This window comes from Mesoplodon densirostris, chromosome 9 (assembly GCF_025265405.1).
Source record: "Mesoplodon densirostris isolate mMesDen1 chromosome 9, mMesDen1 primary haplotype, whole genome shotgun sequence".
In the NCBI taxonomy this organism is placed as follows: Eukaryota; Metazoa; Chordata; class Mammalia; order Artiodactyla; family Ziphiidae; genus Mesoplodon; species Mesoplodon densirostris.
The window spans coordinates 21,907,743-21,925,338 of NC_082669.1; the positions used below are offsets into that span (position 1 = coordinate 21,907,743).

At 42.2% G+C, this 17,596-nt stretch overlaps 1 protein-coding gene across 2 annotated transcripts in view; it reads left to right on the forward strand.

Annotated features, from left to right (window-relative positions):
- Positions 1–3,744, forward strand: part of POU6F2 (POU class 6 homeobox 2) — a 480,044-nt gene extending 476,300 nt beyond the window's left edge. Inside the window, exon 10 of one of the 2 annotated variants that reach the window (XM_060108430.1) lies at positions 3,240–3,744. In XM_060108430.1, the coding sequence (XP_059964413.1) occupies positions 3,240–3,744 (505 nt within the window). The remainder of the gene's footprint in view (positions 1–3,239) is intronic. The other variant, XM_060108432.1, reaches the window with a different exon arrangement.
- The last annotated feature ends 13,852 nt before the right edge of the window (positions 3,745–17,596 follow it).

Genomic DNA, 17,596 nt, shown 5'->3' on the forward strand with positions numbered 1-17,596 from the left:
TTTCATTGGAAATACACACCTTCCCCCCACCGGGGGGCCAGAAGCTTCTGAACCCACCATCCTACGCAGCTGAGATCCACTGTCTCCTGTCTGTGGATGGATGTCGTGAAGCTGCCAGTCCCAGGTGGTGTTAAAGCTCCCACCATTTCTGCTCAGGGATGGCTATGCGGATTTTCCAAGAAAACACACCTTAAAAAAAAAAAATTAACCATCCTGTGACCACAAAGGAATTTTTAACCTTGCCTTGCCAGACACAAGTCTAAAAGCACATTTTTAAAAAACGGAGCAGCTGCTTTCCATGGCTCAGAAAAGGGTAGTGAGAGTTTGGCCTAACCTCACCCTATCCTTCCCAAAATTAAATACATAAATGACAGAAGCCAGCCTTGGCTGTGTTTGAGTTGATCTGGGTCAAGCCGCCAGAAGCAGACCCTGCGCGTGCATGTGTGTGTTGCACTAATCCCATGTTTATGCATGAGGTAACAAAGGCCTTCGGTAAGAGCTTTTTCCTCTTGGGCAATGTCTTATGAGTCCTCCTCCATCAGGAAAAGCCAGGAAACCAACTCTAAACTCATTTAAGTGGATTTTGTTCTTGGTGACCCATGAAATGCTGTCTTTTTATCTGCTCTTTATACTTTTAATGTATTCCCCAAAGGACAGAAGTGTACTTTTCCTGCAGTTTAAGACTAAGGTTATAAATAACATCCGTATGGGGTAGTCACTTGCAGCTCACATTTTGCTCAATGATTTTCCATAAAACCCATTGATTGTTGTTAAATACGAAAAGCACCATAGGATCCTCTCACTTCTCTGGCCTCCCCTACTGTTTTTTCTTATAAGATACCTCCCTGTAGAAAATAACCTTTATTCAGTCTGTACAAGGATACTACTGCTGGGAAATTTGTTTCAAGGCTTGTATATGTTATTCCAGACAACATGTACCGAAGCATCAACGCTAACAAGCAGCATCAAATGATATGAATACTGTTGCTCCCTGTTGGGAAACATTAACTTTGTTTCATCTCAACAGCCTTGTGATAAAGGCACGCCACGGGTTTTGAGGTTGTTGCCCACGTGCTATCGTTGCTGAAGTCCTCTTTGGCTTATTCCTTAGTCCTAAAGTGTGATTTCCTTTTCGTGGCTTAAGTGCTATCTAAGGTTTTCACTAACACGCGTAATGTTTCTTGGGCGTTCCCAATCAAATATGTTGATTTCTAAAATCTTCCGCTGGGGAAGCCAAAAAAGCTATGGCCGAAATGAAAAGCAACTTTGGGAATTCACTGTCTAATAGAAGATGGCAGATGCCTTGACTTTTCAGCCTTTCTCTAGCTTCTGGTGTTTCAGCGGGGTAGTTTTCAGAGCTAACTACCAACAACGAAAAAACAATGGAAGTCTTGAAAGAGACCTAGATCTGACAGTGGAACCACTCCAGTTAATTTACATGGTGGTGAAGAATCTGCATTTGCACACACTCTGGTGTCACTCCTCCCTTATGAGCTGCAGTGACTCGAGATGCTTTAACAAGTGCCTCTGCATCAGAGACACAGAGGAAGACACACCAGCAATACAGTGGACGTCCCTATCACAAGCTCTGTCCCCCATGCCATGGCGCTGTAAAGCCTGTTGTCATGCTACCAAGACTTCAGCTTTGGGGCTTTTATAATGAATGATGGTAAGTGAACACAACAACGAGGGCTTTAGGGGAGCCTGCCGTAAGTGAGCAGCTCATTAAATGGCATTAAATAATTAATTCATTTTATATTGAAAGCAAAATGTACTTCCTTCCTCTTTGACCAGCTGAAAGTTGGGGTTTTTTTTTTTAATAAATAAATAACTCCTTGATCTATACGTGGAAGGGAATGCTATCGGAATCACATTAAAATTTGATACTACTGGCCCTGCTTATCACAACATAAGACATCTAAAATGCAGTGCCAAAATAAGATTAAGGCACATAAAAGAAGCCTATCCTTTTGTGTCCTTTTGCAAGCATCCTTATAAAACATACTGCAACTAAAGCGGGTTCATTTTCACTCCGTGAAAACAGTCTATTGTAATAAGATGCACTCTGCAGTCAGAGGGTTGTTTTTCGACAGCACTGAACTTGAAAAGATAGAGGAGAATGCCATGGATCCAAAGTTGTCATCCTGGCGGGTTGTGAATTTGGATTTAGAACAAACAAACAAATAAAAGGAATTGGTACTATTTTGTATTTCGTTGAGAGTGCATATGAATTTGATACCAGGATGACCTCTTAAAACACTAGAGATAGTTTTGTCCAAGATGCTTCATAGTTTTTTTTAAGTCAGTGTAACAAAGAATCGCAGATGGCAATTGATATATAGAAGACCTCATTTACAGAAAATGATATCATTCAAGTACAGTTTGCAGATATAGCACGTTAAACACAGCTTGATACTCTGTTGCAAAAGTACACCATTACACTGGACGGTGTTGGAAGGCATGAGGTGGCCCTAGCCCATCCAGGGGAGGGGGGGGTGTTCATAGCAATTACAGTGTGTCCAGCTGTTTGAGTCCAGCAGTAAAGTAGCAAGGGGCTATGTTTTACCAGAAAAGGGAGCATGTTGTTAACTTACATATGGTGAAAAGTGTTTGTTACCAGAGACAGACGGGAGAGGGCTGGGGGCCAGGGGAGAGAAAGAGATTAAAATGAGACACAAAACAGAGATGAAAAGAGAACCATAAAAGAGACTTGTCCCAGTTGCCATCCCTGACGATTAGCATAGATAGAACATTTTTATCACCAAGTCAGTGGGGGGAATTTAAGGAAACCAGAAGGAAAACATAAAAAGAATCATTTTAAACGAAAGAACATGACAGCTGTTGTCTTTGATGTCACTTCCTGGTGTTAATTTTTGCCTTAAGGATTCTGAAGTTCGGGGGAAATGGTGCTGGGTGGATTCAAATCAAAGCTCAGATCTCAAGCATTTCCAGGAAAAAGATCTGCGAGTGGTTTTTGTTTCCATCGTGATGGCTGCTGTGTTGTGCTGTCTCCACCCGTGCTCACCTGGTCCGCTTGGGGGTGTACGGGCTGCATGCAGGGGCATGAAGCATGCAGGAGGGCAGGTGCTGGCTTGAGCGGGGAGGGCTACCTTGCAGCTGGCTGCTTATCTGGAGTGAATTTGCTCTGCCAGTCAGGCAGGCAGGCAGGCAGGCAGGCAGGAGGCCCACCCTAGCAGAGGACTCAGTGTAAGACTGTTCTTTCTCAATTTTCCCCCCAGACACACCATCCTGAGAAGCCACTTTTTCCTACCACAGGAAGCCCAAGAGAACACTATAGCTAGCAGTCTGACAGCCAAACTGAACCCTGGCCTTTTGTATCCTGCCAGGTTTGAAAAGCTGGACATCACCCCTAAAAGTGCCCAGAAGATCAAGCCGGTGCTTGAGCGGTGGATGGCTGAGGCTGAGGCCCGCCATCGGGCAGGTATGCAGAACCTGACCGAGTTTATCGGGAGTGAACCGTCCAAAAAGCGCAAGAGGCGCACCTCCTTCACGCCCCAGGCCCTTGAGATCCTCAATGCCCACTTTGAGAAGAACACACACCCCTCTGGGCAGGAAATGACCGAAATTGCCGAGAAGCTGAACTATGACCGGGAAGTAGTTAGAGTTTGGTTCTGCAATAAGAGGCAAGCCCTGAAGAACACAATTAAACGCTTAAAACAGCACGAGCCGGCCACGGCAGTCCCTCTGGAGCCCTTAACAGACTCACGGGAAGACAATTCCTAAAGAGACGCCCACCCGGAATCAGAAAAAAAAAAAAATCCACAGAAACTAAACTCCACCCTTGGGACTTCATCCCCTAACCCCCCCCCCAAAAAAGAAAAAATTAAATTAAAAATAAATTTTAAGGTAGCCCCAGTCATCACCCTTGTAAGTAAAAGACTACGAAAACCACCAAGTGGACAGGATGGTTTATACGTGTCCATGGGATTTTCCAAAAAAGAAAAAAAAAATGTTTTTTGAAAATTTTTAAACAAGGACTACACCACAGTGCAGGTGTATGGAGGAAGGCTCGTTCCCTCCCCGACCTGTCTCCCCAAAGCCAGTTTTATAATGGACTTAAAGCAAACCAAATAACCACATACTTTTTTTCTGTGTATTATGAAAATGTGAACACATTTTGAGAAAAACGACTAAACCAAAAAAACACAAAAAACAAAATACCAACAACACACAAGGGAAACTTTTCTCTGTTCAAAGCGAATACAAGCCTACCACCTGGAGGAGGGGCCGCGGACGGCATCCTTCAGGTTCTAAGTGCTGATTCTCTATGAACCTATTAACCAAAGTCAGAAACACGACATTGCCAACACGAACATTAGTCCGCCCCTCTCTGCGTGTGAAGTTGTGTTCCGAGTTTTTACATTTGTACTTTGCGGAGAAATAGCAAGCCTGACTTCTCTCATCTTTCCCATCTACTGTCACCCCCTGTGTGGGGGGGTGCCATTGCTGAAGCCATTCTGTGAGGCTCACTATTGGTTTTTATTTGGGGGGAGGGGGTTCTTCTTTTGTTTCTCTTTGTTTTGAGTGGGGGGCATCCTGGATCGTGTGCCAAAGCATCCGTTGCTTTCTTCTCACTATGACCTTGTGGGTTTGAGAAAAGAAAATGGAGCTCGCATTTCTCATTTTCCTCCATCTCTCCATCCCCCCCGCATGTGGCCCCCAGCGTCTGCTGGAAGGCCACAGAGTGGGCATGGTGTCTTTTCCACTCAGACCCCAGTGAAACGCAGGAGAGACTCCAAAATAACTAGGGCTTTGCTCGATGAACTGTCAACGCTGGCGTAAGCTGTAATTGTGCTCACTATCCACACCAGAGCTTGGGATTTTTCTCAGTCTGTTGGCCACGTACATGGAGAGCTGACCAAAACTAATTTTGTAATATAAACATAAGCTGCACATTTGGTTCAATACTTACATCTATGTTATGCTTCTGTGCAAAGCAATTTCTCTCAGAAGTCTGATAGCCAAAGAAATGTCTTGAGGTTTCAGTCAAAATACACACGTAGCATGCACACACCCATATACACACAGGCCAAAAAGAGAGAGAGAGAGAGAGAGTGAGAGTGACTGGATTGTTAAAGGCCATCGTGCATCCTGTAAATTCCATCTTTTCTGCTACCACTGAAGGCAGACTTTTTGGGGGGCGGGGGGAGGGCGATTCTTTTGCGGGTATATAAACGGAGCAGAAAGTTGGCAGACGAATTAAACAATGGGAATTGCAGTTGGACTCTTGAGGGGAAAGGAAGTGTTACCAAGGAAGTGCCTCCACTAAAAGGAAAAATACAGAAGTGGCTTATCGAGCACATGAGAATAGCCTTCACTCTTAGAACTAAGGGATTATTTCACTTTTCAAAATAACTTACTCCAAAGATCTGTGGACCAAAATAACCTCATAAGCCAGAGAGAAAAAGTAAGATGTGAGGATTTCTGTGCAGGTAAACACTTGGGACCTGTGGTTGATGTTTTCCGCAGGGAGAGGCAAAAAGTGTTCCATTATAGGAGCAGGCAAAAGCGAGTGTCAGTTTCCTTGCTGTCGAGATGGAAATATTCCCGAATAATTAATTAATAATTAATGCTCTCTAGAAGTAAATTGTGGGAGAGAAAACAACTCCAGTTGCCCAACTGATTAGAAATGCCATCTTCTTCCCCTAACACACACCCTCCCCCTACGGGTTTGGGTTTCTTCTTCTGTTGGCCCCTGTGCTGGTGGTGTCAGTGCAATGATATAACTGCCCGCACCCTACGCCCCCTTCCCAGATGATTCATGCAGGAACCAGGGGACCAGCAGCAAGGAGACGCTACACGAAATCCTGGAGGTGGAGCCAGTTGCTTGTACAGGTGTTTCCTTCTCCAGTCTGATGCTAATTGCACCACAGCTAACTTCATCTTCAGTGCCAACGATATCATGGTACCAATTTGGCCACCTCAAAAACTGCACAGATACCAACAACCCAGAAATCCAAAAATGTATCAGTTAAACAGATTTTGTATTCTCCTAGGACCCGCTCCAAGTTTCATCAAGAAAATCTCCCCCAAGAAGAGAAGTTAACAAGATAACATATGATGGATGCTAAATGTTTAAACATATGCCAGCAGCACTTACATAGGGCCTGCTCAGTTCGGAAATCTATAATTGGGAGGGTATAACTAGGACAGTGAAAATATAAAATAAAAGTAATCTTCCAGAGTGGAATAAAAAAGAAATATGTTCATCCCACAGTCGTATACCCATTCATGTGCAGTGATTTTTTTATAGTTTTATAATTTTGTATTTTATAAATTATTTATAAGGTGTTGTAATGCTTCTTATATTAATTTTTTACAGATAAATTTTTTGCTACAAGGCATAAAAAGGTGCCTGAACAGATTCTTAGGAATATAAATTATACTGTGTAACTTGGAAGTCTTGGGGACCACACTTACTGCTTAATTTTCTTAACGACATTTCTTATTTCCACTTGTAAACAACTTCACATGCCAGTAGCGTTTAAGTGTCTTTTAGGTTTCCATGAACTGAAGGTTAAGGTTGCCACTAACAAAAAATAAAAGCTGCTTCAGGCCCATGTGATTGTATTTCAAGCTTCAGTATTTTTCTTACATATTTTTAAATTACCGTTGTCTTCATTTTCTTCATCATTTAATGAAAAAGGAAAAAAAACCGACTGATATTATACTTGATGCTTGTTTGTGGGGCTATTTTTTCTTTTTCAGTCAAAAAAACATTGTGAACAGTTGAGAGTTTTAATTGCATTGCAAGGTTTTTGGTTTCTTTTTGTTGTAATCACACAATACACACACACACACACACACATGCACACACACACACTCCACAAAAGAGAGAACAAAAAAGCAAAAGGAGCTAGGAAAAAAAACAAAAAACAAGTAGAGGCGTATCCAAGAACTCAAGCTATAACCAAAAAGAAATTGTAAAATGCCTTTGCTCACCTCCTCTACGCTGGACCAAAGCTCAATATTTGTAGGTATATGCACATTGTATAGATATGGCTAAATGTTGCTGACAATCTTGCAATACTAAACTGTTCCTATTTTAAGAAAAAAGAAAAAGAAATACAAACTGTTCATCAATGTTTTACCTCAGCACTCTACTTGTACCCAGTTAATGACCAAGCTTAAAAAAAAAAAAATGGAGAAAAAGGAAATTGATTTTCATTTCAATGTTTGACTGCAAAATCTGTTTGAATAACATTTTGTAACGAGCTTTTTGTCACGTGATTTGCTTGTCTTCAACTTGAAATTCTGTGAGGCACATTTGTCTATTTGTTGTTAAGGAAGTGATTTTTTTTTGTCCTACGTGCTGTGATCCAGACTGGTTACCAGAGTCACTGATGAGACGTGGCAAAGAGAGCTGCTTCTCTGCGCCCAGAGCGGGCAGCAGAAAAACAGACTGGGTTGTTTTGAAAAAAGCATCATGACAAGATATTGACACGATGGACTTGTGACCAAGAAGCCAAACTGGATATTTAAAAGCTCCTTACTTGCTCTGACATTGAAACCAAAGCTGATTTATCTGCACAGGTTGCTTAATGTTTAAAAAAAAAAAAACTGACAAAACTGTACTTAATCTAGAGCAATATCTGTATGGTCAGTAAAGCTGCACTTTGTGTATTTCTTAACAGCTTCAGATCTGTCACTTTTAATTTGTACCATAAAAAATAAAGAATGGTTTGACATGAGCTTCTAGGCGAAACGTGTCTTGAACTCAGATAGGTCATTTAAATTGTAAGCATGGAAATAAGCGTATGTTACAGCCCCAGATGTTACAAAAAGGAGGGGTTTCATGACAGACTACTTAATATCATGACTATTTTAACTGTTCAAATGAAATACTATATGAATTAGGATTCCTTTGATTGCAAATCACAGAAATCCAACTCAAACTTATTTAAACAAAGTCTGGGAAGTCTGGTTGGGGACCTCAAGCACAGCTGGATACAGTGGTTCCAAGGATGTCATCAGCCTGTCCTCTTAGACTTCCTTCTCAGGTGGAGCGCCCAGATGTTGAGTCACACGCCTGTCTCTAAACTAGGCACTGTGCTGGGGATGATGTACTTGAATCGGCCATGCAGGGTCCCAGATCCACCCCTGTCTGTGGTACTGGGGATGGGGCCTCATGCTAACAACACCAAAGGACCGCAGGGATGAAGGAGGAGGTCTTCATGAGAATCAGAAGACAGAAGATGAGAAACCGTAACAGGCAGACAAAACCCAGAGACATCAGAATCTATTACTGACAGCCAGCTGTGTGCCAGGTGTTGTAGTGAATTCTGCTGGGAAGGAGTGTTTGCTGCTCTTAAGCAATGCCTGTAATTGCGTGTTCTGGAAAATTTAGGCATTGAGAATATGCTCCCGCTCAAAGTTTAGGTGGGTAGGAGGGATGAGTTAATGTTGCTGTATAATTTACTAATTCAAAAGGAAAATGGAAAATCTTGCTAAAAATACCAGTAAAATTTTTTTAATTAGAATCACTATCTCCATACTTTTCGTAACCCTTAGCAAACATTTCTTATGCTACATAGAGATCCATGCATCAATTTTATGTCATGATTGACAAGAAGTGCTTTGGAGAAAGCAACAGAACCAAAAATCCAAGTGCCCATACATTATGAATGGACTTTCCTGGAAAGTGCCAGGGAAGTCCAAGACTGACTTTAAGAGGAGCAAAAAAAATGCTGATTCTTCGGCCCTCATGGTGGGGAAAGACAAAACAGTCATTTTCAAGCTTTGTTTCCATCTAAAATACGCTAAAAGTATTCTAGGCTGAGGTCCTACCTATTGATTATACCTATTATTACGAAATACGTTTGACTTAGGAAATTCTCTTTATTTTTTTATAAATTTATTTATTTATTTATTTATTTAGGGCTGTGTTGGGTCTTTGTCGCTGCGCGTGGGCTTTCTCTAGTTGCGGCGAGCAGGGGCTACTCTTTGTTGCCGTGCACGGGCTTCTCGTTGTGGCTTCTGTTGTTGCGGAGCATGGGCTCTAGGCGCGCAGGCTTCAGTAGTTGTGGCATGTGGGCTCAGTAGTTGCGGCACGTGGGCTCAGTAGTTGTGGTTCGCAGGCTCTAGAGCTCAGGCTCAGTAGTTGTGGTGCAAGGGCTTAGTTGCTCCACGGCATGTGGGATCTTCCTGGGCCAGGGCTCGAACCCGTGTCCCTTGCATTGGCAGGCAGATTCTTAACCACTGCGCCACCAGGGAAGCCCGACTTAGGAAATTCTTAAATGTCTTCTTTAAAAAGATAACCATCATTTAAATTCAGTCATTACATATTCCACAGATATCTGCTAAGAACTTTATATGTGGCAGAAATTTTATGTGCTGGGGACTTAGAAAGAAATAAACAAAATGAATCCTTGCCTTCAAGAAACTCACATTCATTCTGCAAAAACAGTAATATTTCTCCAGAAATGAAGATCTTGTACCATGCTTCTTGTACTACAATATTTTACAAATAAAATAAATTTCAGAATTAAAATGATGAAAAGCGGTTCTGAAACTGACTTTGAACCAGTAATGAATGGATAGAAGTAGCCTTGACTTACAAGACAATCACCAGTGTCTGTTTTAAATGATTTCAAAAGCTGTTCCAATAAGAATTTTCCACTAAACCAACCATATACACATAATCTATTCAGTGTCAAGTGCAGCAGGTTGATGAGTTTCATCAAAAATCCATGGTTGGAAAGAATTCAGAAGCAGACTGTCATAAAGTAGTTGAAACCAGCCCCCAACTAATACACACAGGTCCAGACCCCTTACCCATTGTGCCGCCCTTTGAAAGGAGTCCAAGCAAGCAGCACTTCTGACCCATTTGGCTGATCTACTGAGCCATGTGGAAAGCCATGGTCAGGGGAAGACAATGACACCTAAGGAGGTTTTCAGGATATTGGATGAAACTTTATCTAAAACATATGTGTTTTCTTAAAGTCAGATTATGGATGTAAGTTACCCTCCTCTTGAGGGACTGTCTCCTTCTGTTTGCTTTATCCTTGTTAATGGCTCCATCTGTCAGCCATCCAAAGCAGAAGTCTGGGAGTCATCCTGATCCCTGTACACACACACACACACACACACACACACACACACACACACACACACACACACACACACACACACACACACACACACACACACACACACACACACACACACACACACACACACACACACACACACACACACACACACACACACACACACACACACACACACCCCAAATTGCTGAAACTCTGCCTCATGAATTCCTTTTGTCTCCTGGTCTCCATCAGCCCCCTGGCCCCCAGTTGCCCCTACTTAGTTCAAACCCGCCCACCTCTCACCTGGACTGTCATGATAGGCTCCTCCCGGCCTCTCTACCCATCACGTACTTGCCACCAGAGACATCATTCTAAAAGGCCAATATGAACATATCTCTCTCCTTGGTTTAAGATCTTTCCAATATTTACCATTACCTTCAGAATGAAAAACAAACTCCAGCGTTAACATACAGTGCCTTTCACGCTCTGGCCCTTGTTCACTTCTCAAGCCTCATCTCCCATCGATTCCCAGTTCATCCTAGCCTCACTAAACTTCCTAAAATTTCTCCAATGCCCAAAGCACTTTGGGCACTGTACCTTCTGCTCAGAAAATCATCCACTGCACTGTTGACCTATCCAATTTCTACTCACTCTTTAACACTCAATTCTGTTCAATTCCACAAATAGTTATTGGACTTCCGCTCTGTGTCAGCCATTGTGCTGCATTCATCACAGCACGTACCTAGTTTGCATATTTATCAGCCACCACTTATGTGTTTCAAAATCACTGCCAGACACCACTGAATGACCTATGGACTTGGCTTACAGATAAGTGTTGTATGGAAATATATTCTTTTAGCAAGTTGTCACTTGTATGTGACAGATCCTCCTTGTCTAATAAGGGTAACAATAATCTCTTATCTGTATAGTTTTCAAAGGTCTTTCATGTACATTGTTTTATTTGCTCCTAACATAAGCCCTTGGAAGTGTGATGATTTCTATTTTATAGACGAGAACTAAGAATCATAAAATTCAATAGGCTTGACCAAGACCCCAAAGTACAAGAGTAGAGCTGGCATTTGAATACATTAGGAATTAGAGTATTCACCAAGGTGAATACACACTAAACCCCAGTGAAATGGTGTGTGACACCCCCCATCTTTGAATCACCAGCGTACAGTAGCTGATGTATGGTAAAGTTCAGTAAAGGCTTACTGCTGTTGATAAATTCCAATTACCTAATTACCAAGTCCACTATGATTTAGGTGAACATAGCCTGAATGATTAGTACTTGGCAGAAATAGAAAAAAAAAAGAAAAAGAAAAAACATGAAAGGGACTTCCCTGACGGTCCAGTGGTTAAGGCTCCACACTTCCACAGCAGGGGGCACGGGTTTGATCCCTGGTCAGGGAATTAGGATCCCGCATGCCGCAAGGCATGGCCAAAGAAGTAAATAAATAAAATACATGAAGGAAAATTAGAAATGCCTACACATGTTACGCAGCTTTACTGTCACTGAGAGTTAGGGGCTCCAGACAAGAACACAGAGCATTCTAATCATGAAACCAGTAGAAAAGTGAAGAAGAAAGTCAATAAATCCTACAGGTTATTTTGACTAATCCCATCAGCAAGTGAAGAACATGCAATGTGTGTAGAAACAGGAAGCTGGGCCAGGACCTAGACTGGTAGGTCTACTCCAGAACCCTCTTTGATACTGTCATGTCACTTTTAAGATTTTAGTTGTGCTCCGTACCAGACCTGCTGGGGTGTCATTCAGGAGCAAGTCATACTCTTCCCATTGCTTTATTTGTACCACTCAAGTCTGGTATCTGCATGGCAGCCTCGGTATGTGTTAATGGGCTTTATTATTGAGGTCACCGGGGCATCATCTCTGAAAGTGGGCATGCTCCTAGGGTGTTGGGCTATGTGTAGATATGCAACGGTAGGATAGCCACAGATCCAGAAATGGAGTTGCTCCAAAGACTGAACTTTAGTCAAAGAGCAAGGGGCCCCTAGGCAATGACAACATTTGTGGTGACCTGTAACATTGATGTCTTTTGCAGATGCTTTATTAAGATGCTGGATAAAAGCAGAAAAGAGGCCAGAATTTCTTAGATTCCTACCGTATATAGGTATTACTGTCATCCCCTCCAAATCTTGCACCCTCATCTGAGATTTGAGGCCTGCTTAGATGTACTCAATGCTACTAATACATGTTCTCATAGAGGAAGCTCCACTAAGAATTACTTGCATTGAGACTGACTAAACTCCTTAACTAACCCGTCATTGACGTAGATCGCTGGGCCTTGTATGAGTCCACTTTGGACGCCACAGTTCTGGTCACCACTTGGGCCAGGTCTGTGACCATACATGAGGGAAAAGATATAAATTGGGAAATATTTTTGCTTATTTTTCCTTCCAGTTTTTGTTGATGATATCTTTTACTCTACAAGTAAACTATGTTTGTTGTAGAAAAACTAGAAGATACAAAGAAACAAAGCTATTTCCACTGTAAGAATATCAGAGTTCAACTGTGTTTCTTATATTGCTCTATTGTAACATTTGTAGGATATTTTATTTTTTTGTTTTTGTTTTCTACATAAAATATTAATTTTATTGGAGTATAGTTGATTTGTAATGTTGTGTTAGTTTCAGGTATATAGCAAAGTGAATCAGTTATACATATACATAGATCCACTCTTTTTAAGATTCTTTTCTATGGGTATTTTAAATGATTGTCTTGAATTGCAGAGACAGAGGGTAAATCAGGAGGTCAAAAATGGAACTTGTGCATCTTGAAATGCCATCTCTGTGAAACACCACAGCTACACGAGTTCCCCAAACTCAGTAATTATTTACCCAGACTCCTAACTAGACCCATCACGCAGCTCATCTTGGAGGGAAACACAACAGCCCCTGGTGGTCTGGGAGGAGATGTGATTCCTGAGACTATTTCCACACAGGTTTTGCTAACCAATCAAGAGGCACTAGTGGAGAAAAGTAGGTTTCAGTCATGGAGACGTGCATTCCCAGGGATTGGTAGGACTATGGGGGCTGACATCATGAACTCTTTCTTAAAAGTGAGACCCTCCCCCCTTACATTAAAAGGGAAGCTGGGACGAAGTGAGGGAGTGGCATGGACGTATATACACTACCAAACGTAAGGTAGATAGCTAGTGGGAAGCAGCCGCATAGCACAGGGAGATCAGCTTGGTGCTCTGTGACCACCTAAACGGGTGGGATAGGGAGGGTGGGAGGGAGACTCAAGAGGGAGGAGATATGGGGATATATGTATATGTATAGCTGATTCACTTTGTTATACAGCAGAAACTAACACACCATTGTAAAGCAGTTGTACTCCAGATGTATAAAAAGATGTAAGAAAAAAGAGAAAGATTTTGTCTTCCAAACATGTCCTCTATGTCTTCCAAGCCATATCGACACCTTCTGTGACCATATCATGTGCACACTAAGCGTTATACACATGCACCTAATGGGGGCACTATAACATGATGGGAATTCCTCCAATAAAAATATCAAAGTTCACGATATGTGGGGCATTTTTATTTTTAAAAATGTTTTAGAATATCATAAAGCAGAACTGATATTCAGAGGATACATATCACTATAGGTATAACTGTTGGGTATAAATAGCATCTGTCCTGATTGGCCTGTGCTGTCAAATATTTTTAATATCATCCTGTAAATAAAGCCATATGAAGCAGATTTGATTAAATAAGATGGGTGACAATGCTAGGTAATATAAATTTAGGTCAAATAATAAGATGTGATTCATAAGCAGTAAGACCAATTTTCTGGTGTGATTTACAGATGAGCTCAAAGAGGGGTCCAGAAGTTTTTTCACCTTTGGCAGTAGCATTGGAAGAAGAAGGCTATGGTAAGGGATAGTTTTTTGTCTTTGTTTTTTATGTTTTTGCCTGCAAATGCTGGTGTATTTCTTTGGGAATCAGTTTTTTCATCTCACAGTTCCAGGATAAATGTACCCACATGTAAGAAATCACCCCATATGTACAAAGACAATATGACTGACCAGCTGCCTTAGTCATGAGCTTTACAAAGAGCAGCAATAGGCAACTTGGGCTAAGAAAGTGAGTAAAGAGAAAGATTTCTTTAAAGGGTAGTTATTGTGTTCAAATAACCTGGCATCCACACCAGCAAGACAGAGTTGCAAGGAAAAACATCAGAATGAATAACATAGGCACGCTTTCAATAAACCAAAAGGATCAGCTCAAAGAGGCAAGCAAACTGGACTCACAAGATAAAATTTTAAAAAGAGACAACCACAGGCACGGGAGGGCAAGGGGAGGGAAGAAATGGAGGAATCAAAATGAGTCAACACAAAATCTACAAAGAAAAACAAAATTATAGATCTTAGGGCTGAAAAAACAAAGCACTAGGCCCACGTAAAGCCCTGGGGAACGTCGTGCTCTCCACTGCACTAAAACCCTTTCGTTTTTCATCTGCTTGGCTCTGAGCATGCAAAGAGGGGCCTCGGTTTTCAAACCTCTCCCCACTCCGCATTGCTGGAAAGTTGGATCCTTAGAGCTGAAAAGTTTCCCGCATTCTGATGAGGTCCATTACTCTGTGCTATACTTTTAACCACAGTCCCTTTTCCTTAACTTGTCCCTTTTCCATCTATTATTCCTCAGTATTTATAGATGCATCAGTGGTTTCTTTACTTCAGAATGTGCCTATTCAATTCCCTTGATCCCAGCTGTCTTCAAAATGCATGATTTTGAAGAGTGGGAAGGAGAAGCAAGGGTCATCTTTATGACCCTTTGCATATCCCCACTTTATCAATGTCTCTGCAGTGATGAGAAAGGCCAAGCTGGACTAGGCATCTGGTCGTCTAAGTGGGCACATCTACCAGCCCTCCCTATATATTGATCAGTATTGATTTTTAAGATTTATAGAAATTCACTCACTGCCAAAGTGTCTGGGCACCTCTGTGACAGAAACATCAAGCATGATAAAGAGGTGGATGTTCCTTGTCCCAAAGTCGTCTTGCCACTCAAGTGTTCTTTTTTAATGCACATTAAAAGGCAGACTTTATACCATGCACTGGAGGTCATCCAAACAAGATTTGCTCAGGGATCAAAAGGAAAAAGTTTGCAATACCAACAACAAGGCTATACAAAATTCCCCCTCTGCAGTCTTGAGAAAGGCAAAGAATCATAACCTTAGAAGAGCCATTAAGACTGATGGTTCCCAAACACGAACCCATGGTGTAGAGCCAGTCCCTCGCTGGTCCAAGTGACGTTAGAAAAAAGAAAAAAAGTCAACGTAAGTAAGTTTTTCTAAAAGCTAACTCAATTTAAAGAACTAATCAGTATTCTGAGATGACGTCCTTCCTAACTTTTGGTATTAAAAGATGCTTCGTTTTATAAAATGATGGTGATTGTAATAGATAGTTTTAAGTAATATCTTTACTTGACAAAGCCAAAAAAAGGCAAGTTGCCTATATTCATCCCCCAAATTCCCTTTGAAATTTTACTGGTCAGTGAAATTCAAAATCTGCAAGCCATTGATTTTGCAGATAAGAAAACTGAGGCCCAGTGAGTCTGAGTGACTGCTAAGGGCCGCAGACAGTGAATGACACAATACAGATGAAGAGACAGCGCTCCAAACTCCCACAGCTTCCGTGAGAAGTTCACCTCAGCCCTCACTCAGTAGTGGATGTTTATCATTTCTTGCTACCCCAATGCAAATCACTTTGCTGTACACCTGAAACTAACACAACAGTGTAAATTAACTGTACTCCAATTAAAATTTAAAAAATTTAATGCAAAAAACCCCAAAAAATACAAATAAGAAGAGCCTATGGGGCTAGGGGAACAATTCATTCACTCATTCATTCATTCTGGAAATGTTTACTTGTTACCCACCACTTTCTATATAACACTTCATTTGCTGAGAATATTGTGTTATGCAAGAAAGACCAGCTCTCTGTTCTCATAGGGCTCACATTGTAGTGGGAGCATTAAGATAGTAAACAAAAGAGTCACCAAGATGGTGAACAAATGCTATTTGCAAAGATGCACTTTTACCCAACCCTCCAGCATCCCCACTGGGCGTAGTTCCCCTCTGCACGCCAGCGGCCCCCTGAATTCCCACTCCTGTTGGTCAGTGGCCTAGTGGTCACTTTACGCTGTAAACACAGTCTCCATCCAGGAAGGAAGACAGTCCCTGGGCTCGCTTCTCCCCTACCTGCTAGTTCCTGTGTTGTTCCCTGCCTGGGGTGCGGTGGGAGAAGGGAGGAGAAATGAGAGACAGGATATTCTCCCTGGGACGTGTGGCTCTGGGCCTGCTGAGGTTAGAGCAGACTGTCTTCTTGGCCTACCCTCATGGTCCTTTGGGAACTTCTCCTCAGTGCCTCTCTCTCTGCAGTTCTCCTGACCAAGGTGATGCATCTCTATTCCAGGAGGGTGTTTTGCCTCCTTTCTCAGCCCAGGGCAGCCGCTGTTCACCACCAGCCCTCTTGTTTTGGTCCCATTGTCCTTCCTGGATGCCTTCATGACAAGGACTCAGGACTGCCCCACATTAGTGACAACTGCTTCCTCACCAATGACAGCCCCGGCCCTGTTTTGTTCCCCCCATCTCCTAGATACAAAATTAGGGAGAGTCCCAATCATTGAATGGCCCCAGCTTCTGAAAGCACCCACTCTAGAATGAGCCTTCACTTCCTTAAACGCTCCCTGGCGTCACCCAGCACAAGCCAAGTCCTATGGCAGGTCTCTCCTGACGCCTCCCCCGAAGACTTCCACCCGTGGTTCCCCGAGTGCACAGTTTCCTTTGCTGCAGCAAGTTGGAGATTCAGGGATTTGTAGGCTGAAAGAAGAAAGCTCTTTAACCCCAACTGGGAAAAGACGAAACTGAGAAGGCCGCTGAGCAACAAGGGCCAAATAAAACTCAGCCTTGAGATAAAGGTCAATTCAAGACTACTGCTGTCAACCCATTGTCAAAACCTCTGAGTAGATTCAGATGCCTCAGAGTTAAGGTTTAACTAAGGATGTGATGCCCAGAAAACCCTTTCTATTGGAAGAAACATCTCAGTCAATAGAGACATCTAAACCTGGTGAGCTTAAGGTACAGGACAATTAGTGTCAGAGAAAGAAAAAGCTGGCATGCGGATGAGAATGCAAAGAATTATAGAAAATCTAAGTGTGACTAGAAAAGAACTGTGGGTATGGCTACATGGAGCTGAGAGGAATCAACTAGTTCAAGGGTCAGCAAACTTCTCCTGCTAAGGGACATACAGTAAAGATTTCAGGTTCTTACAGGCCATATTGTCTCTGTTGCAACCACTTGATTCTGCTGTGGTAGAAACAAAGCAGCTATCGACAGCATGTGAATGAATGGATGTCTCTGGGTTCCAATAAAACTTTATCTACAAAAATAAGTGGTGGCCTGGACTTGGTCCGTGGGTCAGAGATTGCTGACCTCTGAACTAGATTAAAAGCCTGGTAAGCTTTGAAGTGACTTGTACTGCCAAGGAAACCACAGCCTAGATTAGATAAATTCGT